This window comes from Fragaria vesca, linkage group LG6, assembly GCF_000184155.1.
Source record: "Fragaria vesca subsp. vesca linkage group LG6, FraVesHawaii_1.0, whole genome shotgun sequence".
NCBI lineage: Eukaryota > Viridiplantae > Streptophyta > Magnoliopsida > Rosales > Rosaceae > Fragaria > Fragaria vesca.
Genome location: NC_020496.1, coordinates 10,170,742 through 10,193,514, shown reverse-complemented (window position 1 = coordinate 10,193,514; position 22,773 = coordinate 10,170,742). Strand labels below are relative to the sequence as shown.

Below are 22,773 nucleotides of genomic sequence, written 5' to 3'. Positions count from 1 at the left end.
TTTTTTTTTTTTTTTTTAGTAAATCCTAGAAAACAAAAGTTAATAACACACAACCAAAAAAATATCAATAACTCAACAATTGGCAAAAAAGAGTTACACAAATAAATGAACGGATGAAGACAGCTACAGCTGGGCCTACTGTTGTACCTCATCAGTGGATCCAAAACGATTCTTCACAGATCGAAGTAAACGGTAGGATGAGTGCTTCTCCCCCTGAGTAAAGATATATCAGTGACCTAAAAATTTACAATGGATAGACTCCAAACGTTACCAACATTCAAGTAAAGCAAATGTAACAAGGTACCAACTTCCATGTATAACACAACATCAACAATATGCTCCAAAACACGAGGTCCAGCAATCTCTCCAGATTTGTTTACATGCCCAATCTGAGATATACAAACGACAAAGAGCAAGGACAAAAGACAGTTAGTCCTTGACTTAGTTACTACCCAATGACAATTATTCCATAAACTACAATATATATAGAGAAGGAATACACAAGGAATCTGTAATCTTTTGGAACTTAGGAGATGGAAATTCCTGCTATTTCATCTATCCTTTTTTTCTTTTTTTTTAGAAATTTAAAAGAATCAGTTTTTGTTGACCTAATCTGAGTTAAGAAATCTTCCCTCACCTAGTATATGAAAGAATGAAAAGGAGTGGTTCTTTTTTTAAGTGTGGGATAAGAAGCCTGTGTGTTATAGTGAGAGAAAATTCGTAAATAAACAGAGTTTAGTGTTAGCTAACCAAAAAAACAGGGATATTAGTCCTCTTCGCAAAAGCCAGCAAGGCTGACGTGCATTCCTTCACCTGCCACATATAGAATTGCCAGATCTCAGCATTTTCAATCCTGAAGCCATCATACGGTATTATAAAGTGAGCTTAGTGATTTGATAATCTCAACCTAGTTGGTATGGAGTTTTGAACATTACGCATCTACGTAAAGGTGTTTCACAGTCAAGAACATAAAAGTCACAAGTGAGGGTGTTCGGATGCAATACAAACATTCATAAACATTGTAAAAAGCAAACAAGTTTTCAAGTATAAATCAATTCAAACAAGTTTTGAACTACATAATTTTGATTTTGAAAGGTGTCATAGCCAAAGCAGACATCTAAATTTCATAATATGCTTGGTATGTTTAAGAAAAAAGTTTAACCTGAACAATGCCTCCAGCACTTCCGGCCGCTCCTTCAATGTAAACTGTTTGAATGGAATCAACAATTAGAGCCTGAGGAGCTATGGACTGAACTTTACTGATTATATCCTGCGGAAAACCATGAAAATCAATCGTTCAGCTTTATTCAAAATATTCCACATTAGGACAAGTAACATGTGTTGCTGCTCAGTGATGATACTATAGGCATGGAATGTGGATGTCTGCATATATGTGAAAATTGAAATACATATAATAGAATTACTGTAATAAAGTCAGGAAAATTGGTAATGCAGCACCACTCCACTAGTTTTCTATCATTTCATAGAAAAGCAGAATTCGAATCGTGTGCTAGCCTGATTAAGTTCTAATGGGTAGAAATAAATTATAAAAAAAATAAAAAATCAAAATACGCCAATTGGATCCAGGATGGCGTGTCAAATAAAAATGAGTCAAGATAACCTGTCAATGTTTATGTCAATCTGAACAACAGTACTGTAAAAGGCCAAAACAAAATTCAGTCAGCTCGAATGGAGAACTACATACCTCAATATCAGTACTTGAGTACAAGAAAAGATCGTCTGTTTCAATCCCCATACGGTCAGCTCTGCTCCCAATTTGCTCAATACTCTGCCAGCAGAAAGCAATGTGAATTAAACTACAAATCTTAGCCTTTATTTCATTTTTATGTTCTATACGTGTAATATCCTGGTGAACCAGAGACTTTTTAGGCTTGTTGAGCACCAAATTCTACTTCAGCACCACAACCGAATTCTTTCACACATTTCCATCTAAATGGGTTTGATACTTACAACTTTTCTATTGAAATAAACTTAGCTTCAGTTACTTTATTTCAGATAAGCATTAACCATAAATAATATAATGATATTAAAGTATGTAAGAGAATCCTATATACACAATCTATGATCCAGTTGCTCAGCAAACATAGAAAATGCTATTGCATACAAGAAATAGATAGCAAAAGAGTCACTACCTCTTCACCAGAGACATATACAACGCTGGATGCTTTACCAAGCTCATGTCCTTCAGCTATAAGTGCAGCAATCTGGCAATTTATAGTATTATTTGATAGTTAAAAAAAAAAAAAAAACAGAGAAGTCAATATCAGGACTAACATTTTGAAAAGCAAAGATATAGGTCATATAACAGACATAAGCTGCAAAAATGAAGCTTTATATGCTCAAATTGCAGTACCTGCAATACAAGTGTACTCTTTCCAACACCAGGATCACCGCCAATAAAAATCAATGAACCTTCAAAAACCAGGAAAAAAAAGAGGCACATTTAGAAGCTGGACTATCCACTTAAATCACTGGGAACAAAAAGAACATAAACCATATACCAAAAACTTCTAGAGGAAGGCAACTAGATACATATGCCAAAATACAGGACACGAGGACTCAATGATTCATATACTCCAACATAATAGCCGGGGCAGAGGAATGGTGCATTAATAATTATTTTATACACAACAAGGCCATTTATCAGTTAATTGATAACCACATAATTTTCCATAAAAAGTATAAGTTTATGAAGGCATCTATGCATTGAAAGTTCACCTTTCAGCCGAAAACATGTATGCATTGAAAGTTCAAATCCCATATGGTATATATGAAGGCACCATATACAGAATACAAGCTTAAACTTACTCAAGTGCCAAGGCTAACATATTCATCAGAGTCAAGAAGAATTGTGGGAAGTTTAACATTCAACACTTATCACTTAATAATGAACAAAAAAGACACAAAATTTGATCAAACCTGGCACAATACCACCACCAAGCACCGTCCCAACTTCACTTCCAAAGGTTCCATGCCTATACATCAACCACAAAAACATTTACAACATTTACAAAATCATCAACATCATTCTCCCAACTCAAATAGGAACCAAACATTCTTTCAAAAATCAACCTAATACAAAACTTACAATGGAATCCGCCGATCCTTCCAACTAATCCCCCGGTTCACATCAGTCAACCGCACCGGCTGAGCCTCCCCTCTCGGCAACCAAGACCTCACCTTCTCCGAAACCCCAATCCCACTAACCTTACCATCATCATTTCTCTCCGAAAACCTCTTCAAAGTGTTGAACTTGAAGCAACTCCTGCACTTCCCCATCCACTGCCCATGTGTCTCCCCACAATCTGAGCAAACCCAACTCGTCTTCACCTTCCCCTTCCCATTTTTCAATCCACCACTAACCGACCCACTTCCTGATTTGACCTTTCCAACGCTCCTATCACCCTTACCCTTCTCAATCTCACTCACCCCATTCACCAAGCTCGACTGACCCATCTCGTCTTCGCTCCCTGATTCTCCCCCATCGCTTCTTATCGAAGCTTTCCGTGCGGGGGAGAGGACGGACCACAAGGGGCGGGACTCTTCGCCGGCGGTGGAGTTGGGTGGTTCGGGGCGGTGGAGTTGGGTGGAGGAGTGGAAATGGCGGGAAAAGGTGAAGTCTTTGAAGGAAATGAGAGATGGGTTTGGGAGGGATTTGGGTTTGAGGAGGCGTTGGTGGGTGTAGATGGCTCTGAGAGCTCTCATGTCTGAAACTTGCATCAAACAACAGAGCTCAAAAGTTCGAGGGGTTTTTGTAGGGTTTTAGAGAGGGGTTTTGGGGTTAAAGAACACACGCGCCAAGTTTAAAGGACTCTGGACTTGTTTGGCCAGGGGTCACCTGAAAATCCTGGGTTTCACATCCTTCTCCTTCTCATTAGAGCAAATGGGTGGGTTGTGTTGAGGATTAAAAATCTGGTGAGGGAAAAGAAATACATCAGACGGAAAGATCCGTATCTTTCCGTGCGAGACAAGATTTATCCGTCGAAAACTATCCGCTAAACATGTAAAACAAATAAAGCAGTCAGAGGATTGTCCGGATTGCTCCAGACAATCGCTCTCCGACGCTCAAGTTAGGAATCATAGCTGCCAATTCGTAACTCAAAGTGAGGGAATGAGTTTGGTTACCTTTGTTGGTGAGGCTATGTGCCTATTTATAGAGATTGAGCGAGGAGGATTGTTTTTTAGCTGTTGACAGCCTGGTGCGAAAGGAATCTTCCAAAGGTGCGCACCTAACCGAGCTGCACACACGCGTCCACATGTCTAGTCGAGTTGCGCTTTAGGTCAGCTTGTTGTTGTGAGAACGCACGTGCAAGGCTAATGGGAGCATTTGACACTAGTTCCCTCAACAGGTTGGACTAATTTTTAACCCGGGTTAATACACTATTCATCTAAATTAGTCATTAGTCCTTCGTACAACAATACAACAATGAGTTCAATCCTAAGACTAATTAAACAAAAAGTGGGCCAAGCAAGCAAGCATGTCCACTCACTTGGTCTACGTTGGGGAAAGCTTGGGTCATGGGTATGACCTAGGTCGCCATATGGCAGTGAAACTGGACTGCAGTTTCGATCCATCTTAACAAAATAAAATTTAAAATTTAAAAATACAAAATTAAAATTGGGCCTAAACATACAAACTCAAACATCTAAACACCCAAACGCTAACCCCACAAGAAAGCCTGGCCCATAAGAAAGCCTAACACCAAATTACTTTGGGCACTCATAAGGCTTAGCACCCTTTCCATCACGCAACATGTGAGGCAGGTGCTATAGGCACTAACAAGCTAGCAGCTGGTGCAAGCGTCCCATATTGCCCAGGGAAGACAAGTTACGTACCATGCTTGTATATTCTGAATCAATTTCTTACATTGAGACATGTTTTGAGGTGAAACCTCATAAACAAAACTGTGAGGGTCAGGGCCCAGAGCGGACAATATCTTAGTTGTGTGGACTGAGTTATTACAGACGGTATCACAATCTGTCCCTGGAGTAACGTAGACGAGGACGTCTGGCCCTTGAGAGGGGTGGATTGGAGTACCTTGACTGGGTGAGTGCTTATAAGAGGCATTGACAAGCTAGCAAATGCACACGTTCCACATCACCCGGGGAGACAAGTTGTTGTATTTATATGTGCAGAGTCGACTCCTTACATTGAGACACCTTTTCGAGGTTAAACCTCAAGAACAAAACCGAGAGGGATAGTGGGCCTAATGCAGACAATATCTAAGTTGTTCACCCCTGACTCGCTACCGACTTCCTTTGATAATGACCGCAAGTCTTCACCCACCACCACGACCATCGATCTCGTTGCTTCAGAACGTTCTTGTCACATCCCGACCCTTATATTTTTACCTTATTTACTAACTTGATTATAATAAGAATTTTACCGTCTCCGTCATTGAAGTTATAGTTTAATTGGTCCCTAGAAGGGTTTCGGGGACGATTATGTGCGGAGGATTATTCGTGGGAGGAAAATATGACGACGGTAAAAATGGTAAATTTTAGCTAGTAAAAGGTAATTTTTATTAGGGTATTATTTTGGGGTGTAAATTTTAGAGTGGGTTTTGGTGTATAAGGTTGTTGGACCGGGTGTTAGAGGCCCATTTTTTCTTTTCTCTTTTTCTTCTCTTTTCTCCTCTCGGTTCCCTCTCTCTCCTGAGCCCCTCCCGCTGCCCAGTTTTCCGGCCGTCCTCCTACCGCCGTCCGGCCACCATCTGCCGCCGCTCCAGCCCAGTTCGGAGCCCCGCCACCTCCTCTCCCTTCCCGGCCTAGTGCCCCCGCCGGTAACGCCGCCGAGCGGGAGTTTTCCCTCCGGAGACGCCGGACTATCCTTTGCCGGAACTCCCTCATCCGGCCACTAAAACTGGCGATCCTTAGCTCGTTTTGTAGCCTCCTCCCGTGCAGCAAACCCTCCAAAGAGCTCACCCTCTCTTGAGCTAGGTAAGGAGAAATGTGGAGTTGAAATTTCTAGGGCTTTTAGGATGTTTTTAGTCGATTACCCTAGTTAGGCTTGGAATTGGTGTTTGTGCTAGTTAAGAGAGTTGTAGAGCATGATGAGAGGATTGTGCTGTCAAAATTTCATAGGTTTTGGAGGTCGCCGGAATCGGCCTCCGGCCGTCGTTGCCGGCGGAGCCGCAGCTGGCGCCGCCGCGGTTTGGGAGATTTTTAGGGTTTTAAATGTGGAATATTAAGGGGATTATATTGATGTGATTTATGGAATTTTTGGATGAGATTTGGATAGGTTTGTGAATTTCCGAAGTTTGGTATTTTTGGCGGTTAATTAATGTAGAATCCGGCCGTAGGATTTAAGTCGTATTTTTGGGGAGGTTGTATTTACGACTGTCGAGGATGATATTTAAGTTCGGATCGTTCTGATTTAAGAATATCGAAGTTAGGCAATGATGAGCGTATTTATGGCTCTCGGGTAATTTTGCCTATTTTGATTAAATATTGGATTGTTAGTTGGGAAATTAATATTATTTTTGGATCAGGACGTGAGGAGGCTCGAGCAGACGAGGCCCCAGATCGACATCAGGCTTAGGCCTAATTTGTGAGTGGACTTTTGTTTTAAATAAATGCATGCTAGAGTTCATGGTTGAACAATAATTGTTGCGGAATATGTTGACGTCATTTTATTTCTCTTGGAGAGTTACCGAAAATAGGATTTTCGGTAGATATAAATATGTATTTATGAGAGAGTATGTATATAAAATGCTAGCTAGCCATATGTGTCTGTCCACCTTAATGGCGTAGCATATAGCCGCATTATGGTGTGACGTGAGCGTAGTAGCCCTATTTGAGTGTTTAATTTATATAGGGGGTATGGACACATATTTATACACCCGTCTGTCCACCTTAATGGCGTAGTGTAGCACCGCATTAAGGAGTGACATGAGCGTTGGACGCGAGCGTAGTAGCCCTATATAGACTCATGAATTTATATAGGGAGTATGGACGAGTGTAAATACATACATATATTATAGAGTCTGAGAGACTCGATATTTTATAAGATAAAAGTTTTATCGCTTGCGGCATGCATTCGATTTTTCCTTAGAAATTAATTTGGGGAAACATAAATATTTTATTTATTATTTTATTTTATTTTTGTCCACTCACTCTAACGTTATTAAATGTTTTCCCCTGGGCCATTCGTTTTAAATTGCCCAATCTACAAAGTTCGGGTTGGATCTAGTAGGAGGCGAGGCATAGTCACCCGTATTTCCGCCAGTTTGCATCAGTAGGTTACATGTTTAACCTACTAGTGTTTTCTTACTTCCGCTAGTGTCTAGTAGCTCTGAATACTTTGGGATTATTGTATATTATGTTTAGAATTTCTGAAGGATAATTATGTGATGTTTGGACGTGTTGTATTAAGAGTGTAATTTGGAATTTTCGAGTTAGAGTTGTCCATTTTCAAGGGAGATTTTCTCAATCTTTTCAGTAAATTTTCCTTGGAGGTGGTCCCCGCACAACTTACTCCGGGTTTCAGGGTGAAATTCGGGGTGGGTCGTGTCAGTTCTTGCATGCCGTCTAAACTGCCCAGAGCACCACCACCATCTATCTCACCATTATAGAACCATGACCGACCTTAGTCAAGACCACACCAGCAGTGCAGCGACGCCAAACCTCCACCCAGACCGCCACGTTCATGCCATCCCTGCCTAAAAACAACTGTCAATCCTTTGTTCTTCCATGACCACGCCTTAGAAAAGAAATCCAGGTCACCATATCACGCCTCGGTCCCGACGTCGGCTGGTTTTAAGCACCAGACACCAATTTCGAGGCATGAATGAGTGTTACAAAGCGGAATGTAAACAAAAGTACTATCTTCTAGGGCTGTTCTTTCTAGGCTCGTCATCTACCCTTTTTTCAGCTCGGTACAACCTAAGTATTTCTCTGCAAAAAATATCAGAGATGGGTGGGTGATCAAAACCATACGCTCAGTGAGTAGACCAATGTAATATGCCAGCAAAGCCATGTCATTTTACACACCCTTTTTTCAGCTCGGTACAACCTAAGTATTTCTCTGCAAAAAATATCAGAGATGGGTGGGTGATCAAAACCATACGCTCAGTGAGTAGACCAATGTAATATGCCAACAAAGCCATGTTATTTTACACACGCTACAAAATACGTATATCGTATACATATCAGTCCACGCAATTCATCACATCGCACAATCCATTCTTATTGGATATCCTTCAATTTAGAGATCCCCACGGGAACCTAATTATCTTCAAGTCCTATACCACCGTGTGTCACATCCTTACTTTGGCATAACCAATTAAGAAGTTCACATGTTCCATGACTAGTCAAACAATAGATCAAACACATAATTATATATAAACTCCACATATTTCGCAAATCGACACGCTTCACTCGAAAATAGACAAATATTTCGTAAATGATCAAAATCATGTTTTTCGACTATTTTTATAGCAAATAAGAATATTTGAAACATATTACACAAATCCACTCACCTCGATAGCATCGAAACCCCACCACGAGTACCGATCGTAAACCGAGCCTCCTAAAACAAGCCATCTAGGAATCACCGTTGGATCTAACTCAAAACTCAAGGTAAAAAGAAAGCGTTGATACGAATCTGTAACCCTTCGTGGATTCAGAATCGGAATTACGGATCAAAAGTTATGATCCGCCAAACATTAAGTTGTAAATCTAGAAAGATGAAGAAATGAGGAAAGAGAAACAAGAGAGAGAAAATTCTCTCCGAAATACAAGGAATGAGAGTTGATGGGTCAGCTATATATAGGGGTGATAACAGACAATGAAGGGTTGGTCTAAGGAATTCAGCGAATGCCAAAGTGAAATGTGTCAACACGTAAGAGATTGCTTCTTCATGAAGTGACACATGTCAAAAACAAGAGATGACTATTTAACTTGTCTTCAAGAACGAATGAAGTCCACCAATAAAAACTCGCCACATGCATGGCGGTCCGATCCAAAAGTCACCAAAAATTACGGCGAACTTGTGGAGACATCTGCTTTCTATTTTTAAGAAGAAAAATACAATTTGAGAAATTTCAAAAATCAGGATGTTACACACCACTATTAATCCTCCAATATATCTAGGGGAACCCAACCAGCACATATCAGATCCACCTTCCTCAAGCCAATCTCGTCAGAGACGGAGTCTGCCAGAACGAAGAAAATTCCCACGCCTCCATCTGCCTTCAACCCCTCACCTCTACCCAAAACCTTGATCCCCATTGAGAAAGCCTCCCACCATCGAGGATCTCGACCTCTCAAACAAGAGGAAAGGAAAAAGATATCAAAACCCTAATCATCATACTGGTGTAGATAGTATTTATTGCCTAATTGTAACAGCTGCAACACACTGCTATACTTGTAACACTTTCCAATCGATGATAATATTCCTTCTTTCTCCAAAAAAAAAAATGAAAATTCCTACTATGATCTGGAAAAAAGAAATAGAAAAAAGAAGTGGAGCTGCTCAACGTGTTCAAACTTTAAACCATTCAAATATTGTTGGAAAATTATTCAACATAAGGAAAGGTCCTTGGCGGATCAAAGTCCTTGTGCATGATATCCGACATCTCATCAGCCAATTTGAAGTTGTTTTATTTTGTCACATATGGAGAGAAGCCAAATTTTTAGCAGATTCTATTAGCTTATTTAGGTCACTATGTTTCTGATTCTTGTATTTGGTTGTATCAGCTACCTCATCAAGCTCAGCCAGCTTTCCAATACTTCAACTTATTGGGGAACTGACTGTGTGTGAGGGTTCTCTTTATAATTTCTTGTTTTTCTATAAAAAAAAAAAAAAACAAAGAAAGAAAGAAAAAGAAAGATCGATGATGATGTTATAGATATCTAGCTTATGATCTGTTCGAACCTCCAACAGTTGCTTACTAGTATTTTCATTTTCTTGGGGTCAATGTGTATGAAGTAATGGAGAGTGTTGGACCCTTTCTACAATATGATCGAAAACGAAATTCTAATATAAAAATAAAAAAATAAAAATTTAAGTATCTAGTTTAACTCTGAGTTGAAGTAGGTGGCATTTGGAAAACATCCAAGTTAGCACCAATGATTAAACTGTATGTAAATTGGAAAAATTATATAATGAAGCTAGCAGAGTTTTGATTAATACATGCAGGCTTTAGCTGGATGTGTTTTAATCATATCTTGTTTGGTATCACAAGCACGTGGAAATCAACTGGCTTAAGTTTTAAAACTGAAACATCCAGAATCGTTCAGTTCAATGCAAACCTATCACCATCTGTATCATAATGTTGGAGCTAGTTAGGAACCCAGGATCAGTTTCACGAGTTCTACACCTAATTAAGCTATTCACATAGTCACATACTGCAGCTTACTTTCGTGTTAATGGTGAAGACTTTGATTTTTCTTTCCATATATGTGGACTAGAGAAATCATTAGTATGTGTTGAAATTAGAGACATACGATTATGATATACCGATGATACCTAGCTAGAGTAGTTTTCATTCTCAACTTAAGCTCGTGATCAACATCAAAGTGTGTTTAAATGAAAAAGACCATCAAAGTCGGAAATTTACCAAACAAATATTTGGACATTAAACATAATAATCTATATCAAAATATTCTATTTCAGTTACCAAACACATCACCGTTTTACATCAAATCTTCATTAAAATTTAAGTATCTAAAAGTAAAGTTTTCATGTAAAATAACCCAACTTTCCCCGTTATTGTTATGGCATTGTTTATTAGCACTTATAGATTCGTTTGAAGCAAAGAGAAGCACACATAAGTCACAAATTGAACTATATACAACAAGTTATAGTATTTGGAAAAAGCTGGAAAACGCCAATATATATATACGCTTACATGGATCGTTAACGGAAGGATGCAGCTGTAATTTCATGTGAGATTGTAAAACTAGTTTTTACTTAGACTATTTAACAGTTTAACTTCAATTAATTTGGTAAAACCATTATGCATTCCAACTTCCAAGACTCTGTCTATTCTGAAATTCAACAATGGAAGGATAACCATGAGTCCATGATCATCAGATGAAGACGAAAATAAACAAAAAAAGGTGGGGAAAGGGTTAGGGAAGGCAAATCGGTGGCGTTGAGTTGGAAGACGAAAAGGAAGCTTTCACCAGACGGTTTGGGTTGGGCCAGCCAAAGCGACGGCGGTGACGGTGGAGGGGGTGGTGTGGTAGAGTTGTGCGAGATGAAGAATTCGGAATCGATATGGACTGGGTTCCTCTGCCACGTGTTGACCCTCTCATCATCTTCCTTGACGAGCCGACCTCCGACCTCCGACTGCACCTCCGTTGTCGGCTAGAAGCTTGACGTGCTGGAGAGAGACTTATGGTATTTGACACAAAAGTCCTAAAAGTTTTACCTTTAACAAGTATTTTTACTGTTGACGAAAGTTAAATGATGAATTTACGTAAATGTCCTTCGAATTTGATATGTGTGGACGAAAAGCTGTCACGGCGTCTCAAGACTTCTTTAGGGTACGGTACCGTGACGTAGTCTAGCGCTTTTCATGGTATTTTGCATATTTTTTGTTTGTTTGTATCAGAATTTCCATGCAAGTTGACCTAGCTCAGCTTGTATAATAGTTTATTCGAAGTTCCTCCTCTCACACACCAATGGAGGGAAAAAAGAAAAAACCGTAAAAAACCAGACAGAACAGAGAGACAGAGAGAGCGCTTAACTAGGCCCTCCATGGAATTCGTAGACCAAAGTCTTCTCTAAATTTAATAAACCAACCAATCACCTTTCCCATTTCAGGCTTCCAAAACCTCTCTACTCTCTCTTCCCTTTTGGTTCTGTCCACCTGGAATCAAGAATCGCATTCCCTTCTCTTTCTTTTGCACATCACCATCCCAACCATGACATAAGACAAACATTTAGTGGGAATAGTGGCAACGTTTGTTAACATTGCAATAAACAAAAGCTTCTTTGCCTACGTTCCTGTTCATACCTTTACCAACTGTTTCATCAGCACAAGAGAGAACAAAACCAACCCTCAACTGATATATTTTCAAATAATAAGCAGACTCGAATCAAATTGTTGCTGCCCTTTTGAATCGTTTCTGATTTGGGTAACGCTCCCTTCAATAAATAGTAAGTTTTCGTTTTCATTTCTAAAGGCTGTTGCTTTAGTTTGCTGTTTCATGTTTGAATGTTGTTGTTAATCTTACAGAGGCCATATGAGATTGTATCTGTTATGGGTGTGTATAAAGCTTGGGAATTTGAGATGGGTTCTGCATATTTTTGATTTCCTGTGATCCTTTTTGCCTCAATATGTTTTGGGTTATGTGATTCTTGAATTTCATTCTGTTTCTGGGTATATACCATCGACCAAAATCAGTCTACTACTTCCGTTCAATGTTTTCCCTTTTTTTGTTTAGTATGATGAGGTTGATGTTTTGTTTGGATTATGATTTAGTAAATATGGGTTTTGCTTATTATCAGTTTCTTAGGGGTTAATCTGAAATTGATTATGGGATATCTTTCTGCATGTGGTCATGTAGATGGAGGATGATGAAGAAGAGGACTCATAATCATTTTTTGTGGGTTAATGAGTTCGGTTTCAATTAGAGGTCTTGAATGATAATGGCTGTAAAGACCAGGGATATAAAGCCTCTTCTAGTGAAATTTGGGGTGGCCTTGGCTCTCTCTTTTGCTGGATTTCTGTATTCTCGTCTCAGAATGAGAAGGATCAAGCCCTCTCAACCTCCTCCACGCTCTTCGGGTTTGTCTTTACCTTAGTTTGTTCTGTTTCTGATGAGCGCTCCTTTTATTATCTGAGTTTGATATAGTAAACATTTTGGTTGTATTATGTTTATAGATAAAGAAAATGAAGTTGATTTGGAAGTGAGACCTCAGCAGAAGGATGTCCTAAATATTGCCACCAGGAAACCACACAGTTCTCCCAAGGCTAGGATTTCATCAGGAAAATATGTATGTTTAGCTGGATCATCAAGTCTCAGATTTATTCTTGAAATGCTTAGTTTTGTTTTTTATGACTCAAGTTATACCAGAACAACGAGTGTGTTGCTAGACCACAAATTCGTAGTTACACATAAACAGATTTTACAGCTTCTTTCAGACAAAAAACAAAAAAAATTGACAAAATGATTGGTTTGATTGGTGCTGGTACCAGTACATTTTGTTTTTGATTTACAGAAGAGAAAGACCAGGAAGCTGATTTTGCGTAATGACAAAACTAAATAATTATGTTCGCCTGTTCTAGAATCAAATATGTAAGATTTGCTTAACTCCTTTTCCCCCCTGATTTCTCCTAATATGTGTTGCAACCAAACAAAGAAGGTTCCGCAAGTACATAACTCCTACATGCAATAAATTTTGAATCTGCCCACTTGTGAAAATTTTATAGAAAAATTGACATCTTGTAGTTACTAATCACACACATCCTATTGCACTTTTCCATTTTCCTATATTTGTTCTTTTGTTCGTTTCTCAACCATGAGAGTGGATATATTCATAACTCATACTCCAAAAGTTAAAAGTCCGAATTTTGTCTTTTGAAATGACTAGGAATGAATTACAGCCTAGTGTGAAGAATCAAATGAAAGATTATGTTCCTACTGGATTCAATATCACATTCCTTAATTTTTGCCCCTTATTTTTTATACCAGGAAGACACATACATGCCGAAGGTCAGTGTTGATGATTGTACATCCAGTATTTCTCCAAGAAGTAAACATATTGGGGTTAAAGATAGTTTACTCTTGCCAGAGTTCAATGATCTTGTGAAGGAATTTGACTTTGCTGCCGCTAAGTCTGGATTTTCTCCAATGAATAATGGTGAAACTCCTAGGTCAGATGTGGAGACTCCAAAGGCATTTAGAACTTTAGAAAATGATGATTATGAGCTAGAAATCAGTCACCTCAGGGACATGATTAGAAAGCTTCGAGAGAGGGAGCGGCATCTTGAGGTCCAGTTGCTAGAGTATTATGGCCTTAAAGAGCAGGAGACTGCTGTTATGGAGCTTGAAAATCGGTTAAAGATAAGCAGTATGGAGGCAAAACTTTTCAGTCTCAAGATCGAGTCCTTACAGGCAGAGAACCGTAGACTAGAGGGTCAAGCTTCTGATCATGCAAAAGTGGTGGCTGAGCTTGAGGCTGCAAAGGCAAAAGTTCGGACACTTAAAAAGAAACTCAGATCCGAAGCTGAACAAAATAGAGAACAGATCCTAAGTCTGAAGAGAAGAGTTGAAAATTTGCAAGACAATGAAGCTGCGGCCTTTAATTCAGAGATTCAATTGAAGCTGAGAAGGCTAAAAGTTTTGGAGGGTGAAACAGAAGAGTTGACAGCATCTAATTTGAAATTGCAACTACAGAATTCTGACTTGGCTCGGAGGTTGGAATCTGCACAAGTCCTAGCGAATTCTATTTTGGAAGATCCAGGGGTATGAATTTTTCACTGTCTTTTCTAATTGTGTTTCATCTATCTTTGATCGTTATTGCTTAGTGACATATGCTGTGTATGCTTTTTTCCAGGCAGAAGCATTGAAAGAAGAGAGGGAGCGCTTAAGACAAGAAAATGAAGAGTTGAGAAAGGAAATTGAGCAACTCTGTGTTGATCGAAGTTCTGACGTTGAAGAATTAGTTTACCTCAGGTGGATAAATGCTTGCTTACGTTATGAGTTGCGGAATTTTCAGCCCCCAAATGGTAAAACTGTGGCAAGGGACTTGAGTAAATCACTAAGCCATGAATCTGAAGAGAAAGCCAAGCAGCTAATACTTGAATATGCAAACACTGAAGGGATAGGGGATAAGGGGAGTCACATTGATTTTGAATCTGATAGATGGACATCCCCAACTTCCCTTCTTACAGACTCGGGAGAGTATGATGACTTTTCTGCTGATCATTCATCTGCTACAAAAACCCATACCTCGAGTAAGCATAAGTTGTTCAGCAAGCTTAGAAGGATTATACGGGGAAAAGATACCCACCATGATCACAATCTTTCAGAAGATAACTGTTCTGGATATGCCAGTTCAAGTAAATCAGTAGCAGCTTATGGTGGACATGAATCTCATAGTTCTTCTCGAGCTTCGTTAGATCTTCCCACAGTTCCCAGATGGAGGAGTCCAAAGGAACATGATTCTAAGGATTCACACAGTGTTCAGAGACATAGTGATGTGGGAGTCTTCCCAGTTTATAAAAGATTTATCTTGGGTGGGGAAGGTTCTAGTGATTCCCCTCCAAAAGATCGATCTGATCATGACTCGGATTCTGCAGAGAAATCTGAGTTGGCAAAATATGCAGAAGCTTTGAAGACCTCTCGCGGTGGGACTCCAGCTCTCAAACCCAATGTACATAGAAAATCATCATCAGCATCTTAGTTTGATTGGATTTATATAAATACGTATCTGCTCACTGCATCATCCATTTACATAACACCAGTGAGTCTTATAGTTGAGAAATTAACACATACAGCTTACCATAATTTCATTAGAAGCTAGTTAGAATCTAATTTAGCAGTATACAAAACTTCCATTTTGTTTTGTGTTTGTGTATGTAATTACATCACACCAGTTTGGCTTTTGAACCATAGTTGAAATAGTTCATAATTTCATATACTGTCTTTGCAATTACCATTCTTCTGGTGTCTGCCTGATTTAAGAACTGTTGAAAACTTTTGGTCCTCCTAATTGTGTTTCTGACTTAATGGCAAGGAACAATGCATCAGGAACCAAAGGAGTTTCTAAGTTTGATTTCACATCAACTCATCACAGCATCATTGTTCTTGATCGACGAAGTTTTACCAACCAAGTGACTGGACTCTCTTGGCCAAAAACAGAAGAACGTCATGAACGTCATGAGACTATGAACGCCAAAACCAGGTCTGCAACTTTTGTGTAACTGAAAGGTCTTTGTACATTTACCCTGTTTTTTTCTACAAAAGCATCAGCATTTTACACTATTGCATAGTCTAGAAGCTTTAGAGTTGAGGAACCTGGGTAGGTAACCATGCATGAGAGCAAAAACGGGTAGATGAATTTCATATGAACGATGGCGTTAACACTGTGACTATCTCTAAATCCACGAAGGTTGCACCTCAAGAAGTCTTGAAGGTGAGAGAAATGCACTATTTGCTCATTATTTGGGTGGAAACTTCACACCAAACCATGTCCTGTTTGAGCTTCGTATGTGTGCAAGTTATAGTAACGGAACAGAGTCGACACCATTCAAAATTTGCCTTCCTTGTCCTTCACAATTTGATCAAGGATGTTGTTCGAAAAGATCTTTACATGCATGGGATGAGAGGGTTTCATTTTTCTGGTCCAAAAGTTGAAAATAAGATCTTAAGAGGCCTCTTATTTGGGATAGCTACTGATCGAATTGATAACAATTTTGGATTCTTATATCGAATGTTAGAGTATAACCTAGAGGGATAAAAGAGCAAAGCCAACCAACCTCGTCAAGAATACATTTCAAAAGAAACTACTGTAAAATAGAATAATTCGACCACAAATTTCTTAAATAATAAATTGCATAGACCTTTGTCCCAAAGGAAAATAAAATTAATTAGCCCCATTATTCTGAAGCTTTTGAGTTTTTATCACTATCTTTGTAAGCATAGAAGAACCTAGAAGAAAGGGTTTTAAACATTTTGTAGAGTTCTCTAGGAACATGCACATACCATCCTCATGTAATGAGGGCGATACCTTGGACAATCAGAGCATCAGCAAGAACTTGATTAGCAGCTTCAGATGGATGAACACTGTCCCAGAACACGTACTGAGTCGCATTAGCACAAGTTCCTACAGACTTTGGATTGCACAGCAATGATGTTGTCTCTACAATCCCAGTACCACAACATCCTCTCCTTGCTTCCGCAAAGCCTACAACATATGAAAAACATTATCGTTTTCGTTCTACGTTTATAGATGGTGCATGCATTAAAGTGTTGATACAGAAGTGTGGATCGGATTCATGCTGTGGTAGACTAGTTCGAGGCAATGGTAGACCAATCGTTGGTCAGTCTACCACTACATTGATCTATATTAAGTATAGGCTGAAGAGATATAACCCCTTATGGACAGACATAGTATCCTAGAATTAACATCTGATGTGCTAAGCTATTGGAGTGAAGAGTTAATTCAGTACCATAGTTTGATGGAGACTTAACAACATCATATAGAGGCTTATAGATGTCGAAGATGACAACTGTAAGACCAGGAAGTTTCTTTTGGAGACTATTTGCTGCGTTGTTTAACTTCTTATTGAATGCTTGCGCATCAGTGTTGATTCTGGCGACGCAGCCTGGCTCATGGAATCCAAATAAAGTAATTGCAGCTGGAAGGCAACCCAATGGAGGGAGTGAGGTCACACCGATTTTCCTTGCTCCCAAACCATACACATTCTAGAATTCAAGCAAAAAACCAAAACCTTAGGGATTGAATTTGTACTAGTTTAATCAAGCACTTCATTTGAACAATCACAAATTAATATACTAGAATCCAGGGCAGATTCTTCTCTAAATTACATTAGGACTAAGAAAAGTGGAAATTTGAGAAAGTACCGTGATGAAGCTTGTGAAAGCACCAATGAGGATGTCACCATATTGGTCAGGAGTGTAGACTTTGTTAACAAAAGGATTGACATAGTAGTTCTGAAGAAAGTCACTATTTCCAGCACTTAATAAGTATAGTGCACCCTTGATGATTGTTGCTGCTTTCTTACTACCTGCAACCTTGTTTAGCTTACCCTGGTATTCCTTGAAGTATTCTAACTGTTGGGGCAAAGAGATTGCATGCTGCCAAAACAAGTTCAATTGTATGAAACATATGAATTAATCCACATATATAAAAAGTAATCAGACTGAAACAAAGTTAAAAAGAAAAACAATTTACGTTCAAGTATGCTGCCTTCTCATCATAACCGGATGCAGCAGAAGCAAAGTTGGCTCCAATCAGAAGGTTCTTCCCTGATGCCTGGGGGCTAAGATATGCAGCTGGATAAAGTTTGAATCCCAGAGTATCAGCTGCATAAAGGAATATTGGTTATGTTTTGATTTTTCACCGCCCAATCAAACACTCGTATATTCTAGTTAAGTACTTATAAATTATAATCCTGAACTTTGAATGTTAATTCTCAAGTTCATTTATTTCTGGAATATCTTAGATGCAACATTAGGTGATCAATTAATGTGATGTCCAGAAAATTTGACCTCTCTGGCTTTATTCAATTACTGAATGCAGCTCAGTTTTAAGTTTTAAGGATCCCAGCTGTTTCCTGAGATATTCTCTTTTGGCTTTGAGAAGACAAAAATGGCAAGAAATCTGTTGACAGACGGAGAGAATGTATTTTCTGAGTACTGTAAAACAGTTTAGGTAACATGTATAAACAGTCTGAATATGTACTTGAAAGTGGTATTTGTAGCCACAAAAACATTCACTGACAGTTCTGTAACTAAATATGTACCATTCGCAGAAAGTACCCAGTTTGTTAATAAACAGAATTATCACTTTCCTTAAATTTACTGTTAAAAGTTAAAACATAATGTAAGAGTCACAAAAGACCTGATTCTGGACCAAATTTCTACTTACCAGTGATATCAGTGGCTAGTTTCCCATTGCAAAACCTCCCGGTAGCTTTATGGTTCACAAAGTCTCTTCCATAAGGAGGATAGTTGGCCTTGAAAATTGTTGGGAGGTAGTCATTGTTTCCCACATCTACTGCAGAATCACCAAATGTGAAGATGGCTGGAACAAGGGTGGTTGATTCTTGTGCATTGCTACCAATCATTACAAAGGCAAACACAAAAACCAGAACCAAAGATGCTCTCATAGTTTGGCTACCCATCTTCTAAATGGTTTGAGGTTTAGTGATTAGAATTGCCTGAATTGGACCTTATAAAGGGCATTCAAAATGACCCTTTTCAAGCTTTCAATTAAAGGTGCAAGCTGGAGTTTGTTTAGCCTTAAATGAGAGTTCACTATGGTTTTACCAAAGACTAAAACTACATCAACCAAGATTAGTTGGTAATGATCATGTAAGAAATATCACATATACCCTCAATCCCATTGAGTGTACATAAACAAAATCGATTGAAAATGAAGGATGATGTGGTAAATATGATCCCTCAGGTTCCACCTTCCCCAACCTTTGCTCCTTTTCACTAATTTTCTTCAAGCACATTTTGTGTTATGATCAATATAACTACCTCAAGACATATTTCCAGACAAAAAGTAAATTCAAGTTTCATAAATATCGGTGGCTTCTGGTAGTTGAGAGGATAGCAAAGCAGGTGGTGGCATTATGGCTTGAAGACATGTCAATGTGCATGTGAGGGAGTTAATTGGGTAGTTATGAAAACCAGTTGACTCAGAAACACCGGAAGGACAGAATGGCATGGCAGCATTATCGGCCAGTCGGCCACCGATATTTGCAGTAAACTAATTCCTCCATAATGCGCCTACATTAGCTCTTGAACACATTGCTTATTAACTTAGGCACACACCAAAATGCATATAGGGTTCAGTCCTATATAGACATTGTCATTGGAAATCATATATAGTTCGATTTCAACTCTGTCTTCTCTGCTCTTGTTTAGTTGTACGAGCTTTCCATTTCAATGTTTGATAACTCGTGAGTGGCATCAGGACTTGTAACAAATTCTCATTAGGAAGAAGAAAAATTGATCCATGAGGTAGGAATTCTAAGAGTTCATCTATGTATTCTTTTCCTTCTTGAATCTTGAGGGCAACTAGTTTCTATCCTAAGGATTACAGAACTTATGATCATATCAAATAAGGGACACCATAATGCATCAATAGGGTTCAATCCTAGAGAGACACGATCACATTAGTATCATAATTGTTGGATCTCAACTAGCTCCAAGTCTTAATGCACTTGGTTGTAACTGGAACTGTGTTGTTAGGATAATTATGTTAGGGACCTCCGGCCCTTGGAATTTGGGGTCCATGGCCATTAGCAAGGGTCAGGATCTTCATTGAATCAAGTATTGGGATGGATCGCTATGGATAGCTGTTTTCTGTTTTTGCCAACACAAATTGGTACCTGTTGCCATCAAACTTTGCCAGCTTTGTGTTTCTTTCCTTTAGTTGGAAACTGTAGGAAGCAGCACGCGTTATCTACATGTTTTGGGGCCTTTGGGAATTGAATGAGAATCAAACGGAACTTCCAGAACAAACTGGTCCAGTGGGAAGAAAAGATCATAAGAACAAGAAGCAGCTAGGGATTTGTACATCATTTCACAAAATCATATTTGTGAAGACTGAACCAGGCAACAGCTCTATACAAACAAAAAGAGTTATTCAAAAAAAAACAAAAACAAAAACAGAACACAAATTTTTGTATACAGAGGGTACACTCAGTACTAGCTTCCGCAGAAAATTATACGATACGTTAACTTAATTATACGATACATTAACATAGGGTAAGACTAGGATGTATTAATGCACGTCATTATTTATAAATTTTTAAAATTTAAGTTATTAGATAATGCATGGATTGGGTGTTGCTTCCCATTGCATCTGCCATGGATTTCGGCAGAAGCATCCAGAGATTAGAATGCGGCCAGAGCTGCTATGTTCATCGCCAATACAAGATGATGGTAGAGTTGGCGTGCAAAAACACGCTGCTAGAGAGAATAGGGTAATAGAGAATAAGGTGTTCATAGTTTTTGTTGGGTGTGGTCACAGTGTTATTAAGCAAAGAAAGAAGGTGTTTTTATTTTTTTATTTTTTATTTATAAAAAATAGATAATTTTATTACTTATCCACGGGACTTGCACCAATTAGCATCTTGTGTCAAAATCTATTTAATCCAAGCTGACAAACTAATTAACAGTTAACCCTCATTGCAAACATATAAGCTTGATTGTTGAGTCTGATCAATAGAAACTTAAAAACTAAACTATACCCCTATTTGAAAAGTAAACCTAGTCGCATAGAGACCGTAATCGGTGTATGACTAGAAATACTAAGAGAATTCAGAACTTAAATTCTATTGCTAGGAAAGAAAACAACTAAACAAGGAAGCATACAACTTTTCTTTGTCCTTATTGAAAGCCTGAAAGGGCCAATAATATAATCCCCAAAGCTGACTGGCAGGGTGATACGCAACGGGAGCGATGCAGGCTTCTTCCTCGTCTTAGGGTTCTTGTTCTTGCTACCTAAAGGGCGGTCGATCTTTCTTTTGTTAGTCACTGGCATATCATCCTTTGTCTCCTCAATTAACCCTAGAGTTTTAAGTTGGAGAGTTAACACCTTACCTCCCAAAATGGAATTGAATTTTTTTGGGGAGGGAGTTTCTTCTCTTTCAAGTCCTCACAACCCCGTTGTTCTGTGGAGCAGCCTTTAATGCCGGTATCTTCTGCACATCAGGTGTGGAAAACAAACATAGCCATTGTCGAGGTCATCGTTATCAGTAGAAGCTTCAAGGTTACTTTCCGGTCTAGTCTCTCCAATGTCAGATGCGACATGACCCTCATACATACGGGTAAGGATATGCATGTGATACATCAACTTTGTTCTCAAGTTGGAAAATGAGTCATCAGAGTAGTAATATTAGTCCTCAAAGTTGTAATATGATTCCTTAAAGTTGTAAAAAAAATTAGTTATAACATTAGTCTTCATTTGTCCTTAAAGTGGTAATTGAGTCCTCAAAGTTGTAACAACTTTTTTTAATCACTTTGAGGACTTAATTACCACTTTAAGAACACATTTTACTATTTAAAGGACACATGATGACTATTGTTGTAACTAGAAAATTTTATAACTTTAAGGACTCATATTACAACTCCGAGGACTATTATTACTAGTTTGAGGACTCAATTTACAAAGTTGATGCATCACATCATTCACATGTATTAACACATTGTAGAATTTTCCCATACGGTATCCCCTCCTTTATAATCAATGGTTTTTTTTTTTTTTTTTTTGGAGCAGAAGCGAAGGACCCAAGGGTTGCAATATTGGCTCAGTCGATGCCCTAGCAGCAAAGGCAAAATTGTGATTAGGGTTTCTCAAAGAAGATCTAGCAAAACTCTAGCTATAGTTTTGTCGACTAAGGGTGCTTCCCCACAACGAACACTTACATGGGTAATAAGACCACACAAAGAACAACGACATTTCAGATGGTCGTATGCTGGTGTGGCTTCTTGTTTTTGCTTCCAATCGGACGCTCATTCTCTCTTATAGGTCAGTGGACCATCTACCGGGACCTCTACCAATTCACCAAGGTGAAGAGGCATTACCAGAAGAAAGACTTTAGCCGATGAAAATAAAAAAACCAGGCCGACGAATTATTTTTTCGTCGGCTAAAGTGGACTTTAGCTGACGAAATTTCCCTTCGTCGGCTAATTAAAAATTTTCGTCGGCTATGGTCAACTTTAGCCGACGAAATTAAAATTTCGTCGTCTGAATAATTTTTTTCGTCAGCTATAGTCTGTGAACTTGATAGGAGCATAAAATACGACATTCTTAATGTGTTATTACCTCCATTTGTACTTTGATTATCTCTTATTGTCGTAGAATAGAGTCATAATGTAGAGTCGAAAGTTTTTGGTAGAGTTGTGCGTAAAATGTGTTAAACATAGAGGAATGATGTAGAAAATTGTCAAAAGCCGATTTGTGGAGCCTTAGAGATGTTCTTATGATTTTGTAAAGCTTTTACATTGTCACAAATTGATTTAACTTCTCTGATACTTAGGTGATATGTAGAAGAGTTATGGGAGAAAGAATCAGGAGAATTGAAGTTATGC

General features: G+C 38.7%; 3 protein-coding genes across 3 annotated transcripts in view; 1 reads left to right on the top strand and 2 right to left on the bottom strand.

Moving 5' to 3' along the window:
- The window catches only part of LOC101299495 (DNA repair protein RadA homolog), a 6,966-nt gene extending 3,077 nt beyond the window's left edge, over positions 1-3,889 (bottom strand). The window contains exons 1-9 of the mRNA XM_004302795.1: positions 3,110-3,889; positions 2,941-2,996; positions 2,375-2,433; positions 2,154-2,225; positions 1,706-1,789; positions 1,163-1,270; positions 751-813; positions 309-389; positions 148-213 (exon numbers count right to left, since the gene is read on the bottom strand). Coding sequence (XP_004302843.1) covers positions 148-213; positions 309-389; positions 751-813; positions 1,163-1,270; positions 1,706-1,789; positions 2,154-2,225; positions 2,375-2,433; positions 2,941-2,996; positions 3,110-3,741 — 1,221 coding nt within the window. The 5' untranslated portion in view covers positions 3,742-3,889. The remainder of the gene's footprint in view (positions 1-147; positions 214-308; positions 390-750; positions 814-1,162; positions 1,271-1,705; positions 1,790-2,153; positions 2,226-2,374; positions 2,434-2,940; positions 2,997-3,109) is intronic.
- A 7,765-nt stretch (positions 3,890-11,654) lies between these two features.
- LOC101299207 (protein CHUP1, chloroplastic-like) lies at positions 11,655-15,788 on the top strand. Its single transcript, XM_004302794.1, has 5 exons — positions 11,655-12,130; positions 12,541-12,761; positions 12,858-12,970; positions 13,669-14,442; positions 14,534-15,788. Exons 2-5 carry the CDS (start codon positions 12,617-12,619, stop codon positions 15,380-15,382), a joined length of 1,881 nt encoding a protein of 626 aa, XP_004302842.1. The 5' UTR covers positions 11,655-12,130; positions 12,541-12,616; the 3' UTR covers positions 15,383-15,788.
- A 697-nt stretch (positions 15,789-16,485) lies between these two features.
- On the bottom strand, positions 16,486-18,872 carry LOC101298910 (GDSL esterase/lipase APG-like). Its single transcript, XM_004302793.1, has 5 exons — positions 18,593-18,872; positions 17,897-18,027; positions 17,566-17,799; positions 17,151-17,406; positions 16,486-16,885 (listed from the first exon to the last, which is right to left on the bottom strand). The coding sequence occupies exons 1-5, from the start codon at positions 18,846-18,848 to the stop codon at positions 16,689-16,691; spliced, it is 1,074 nt and encodes a 357-aa protein (XP_004302841.1). The 5' UTR covers positions 18,849-18,872; the 3' UTR covers positions 16,486-16,688.
- Positions 18,873-22,773: the final 3,901 nt, after the last annotated feature.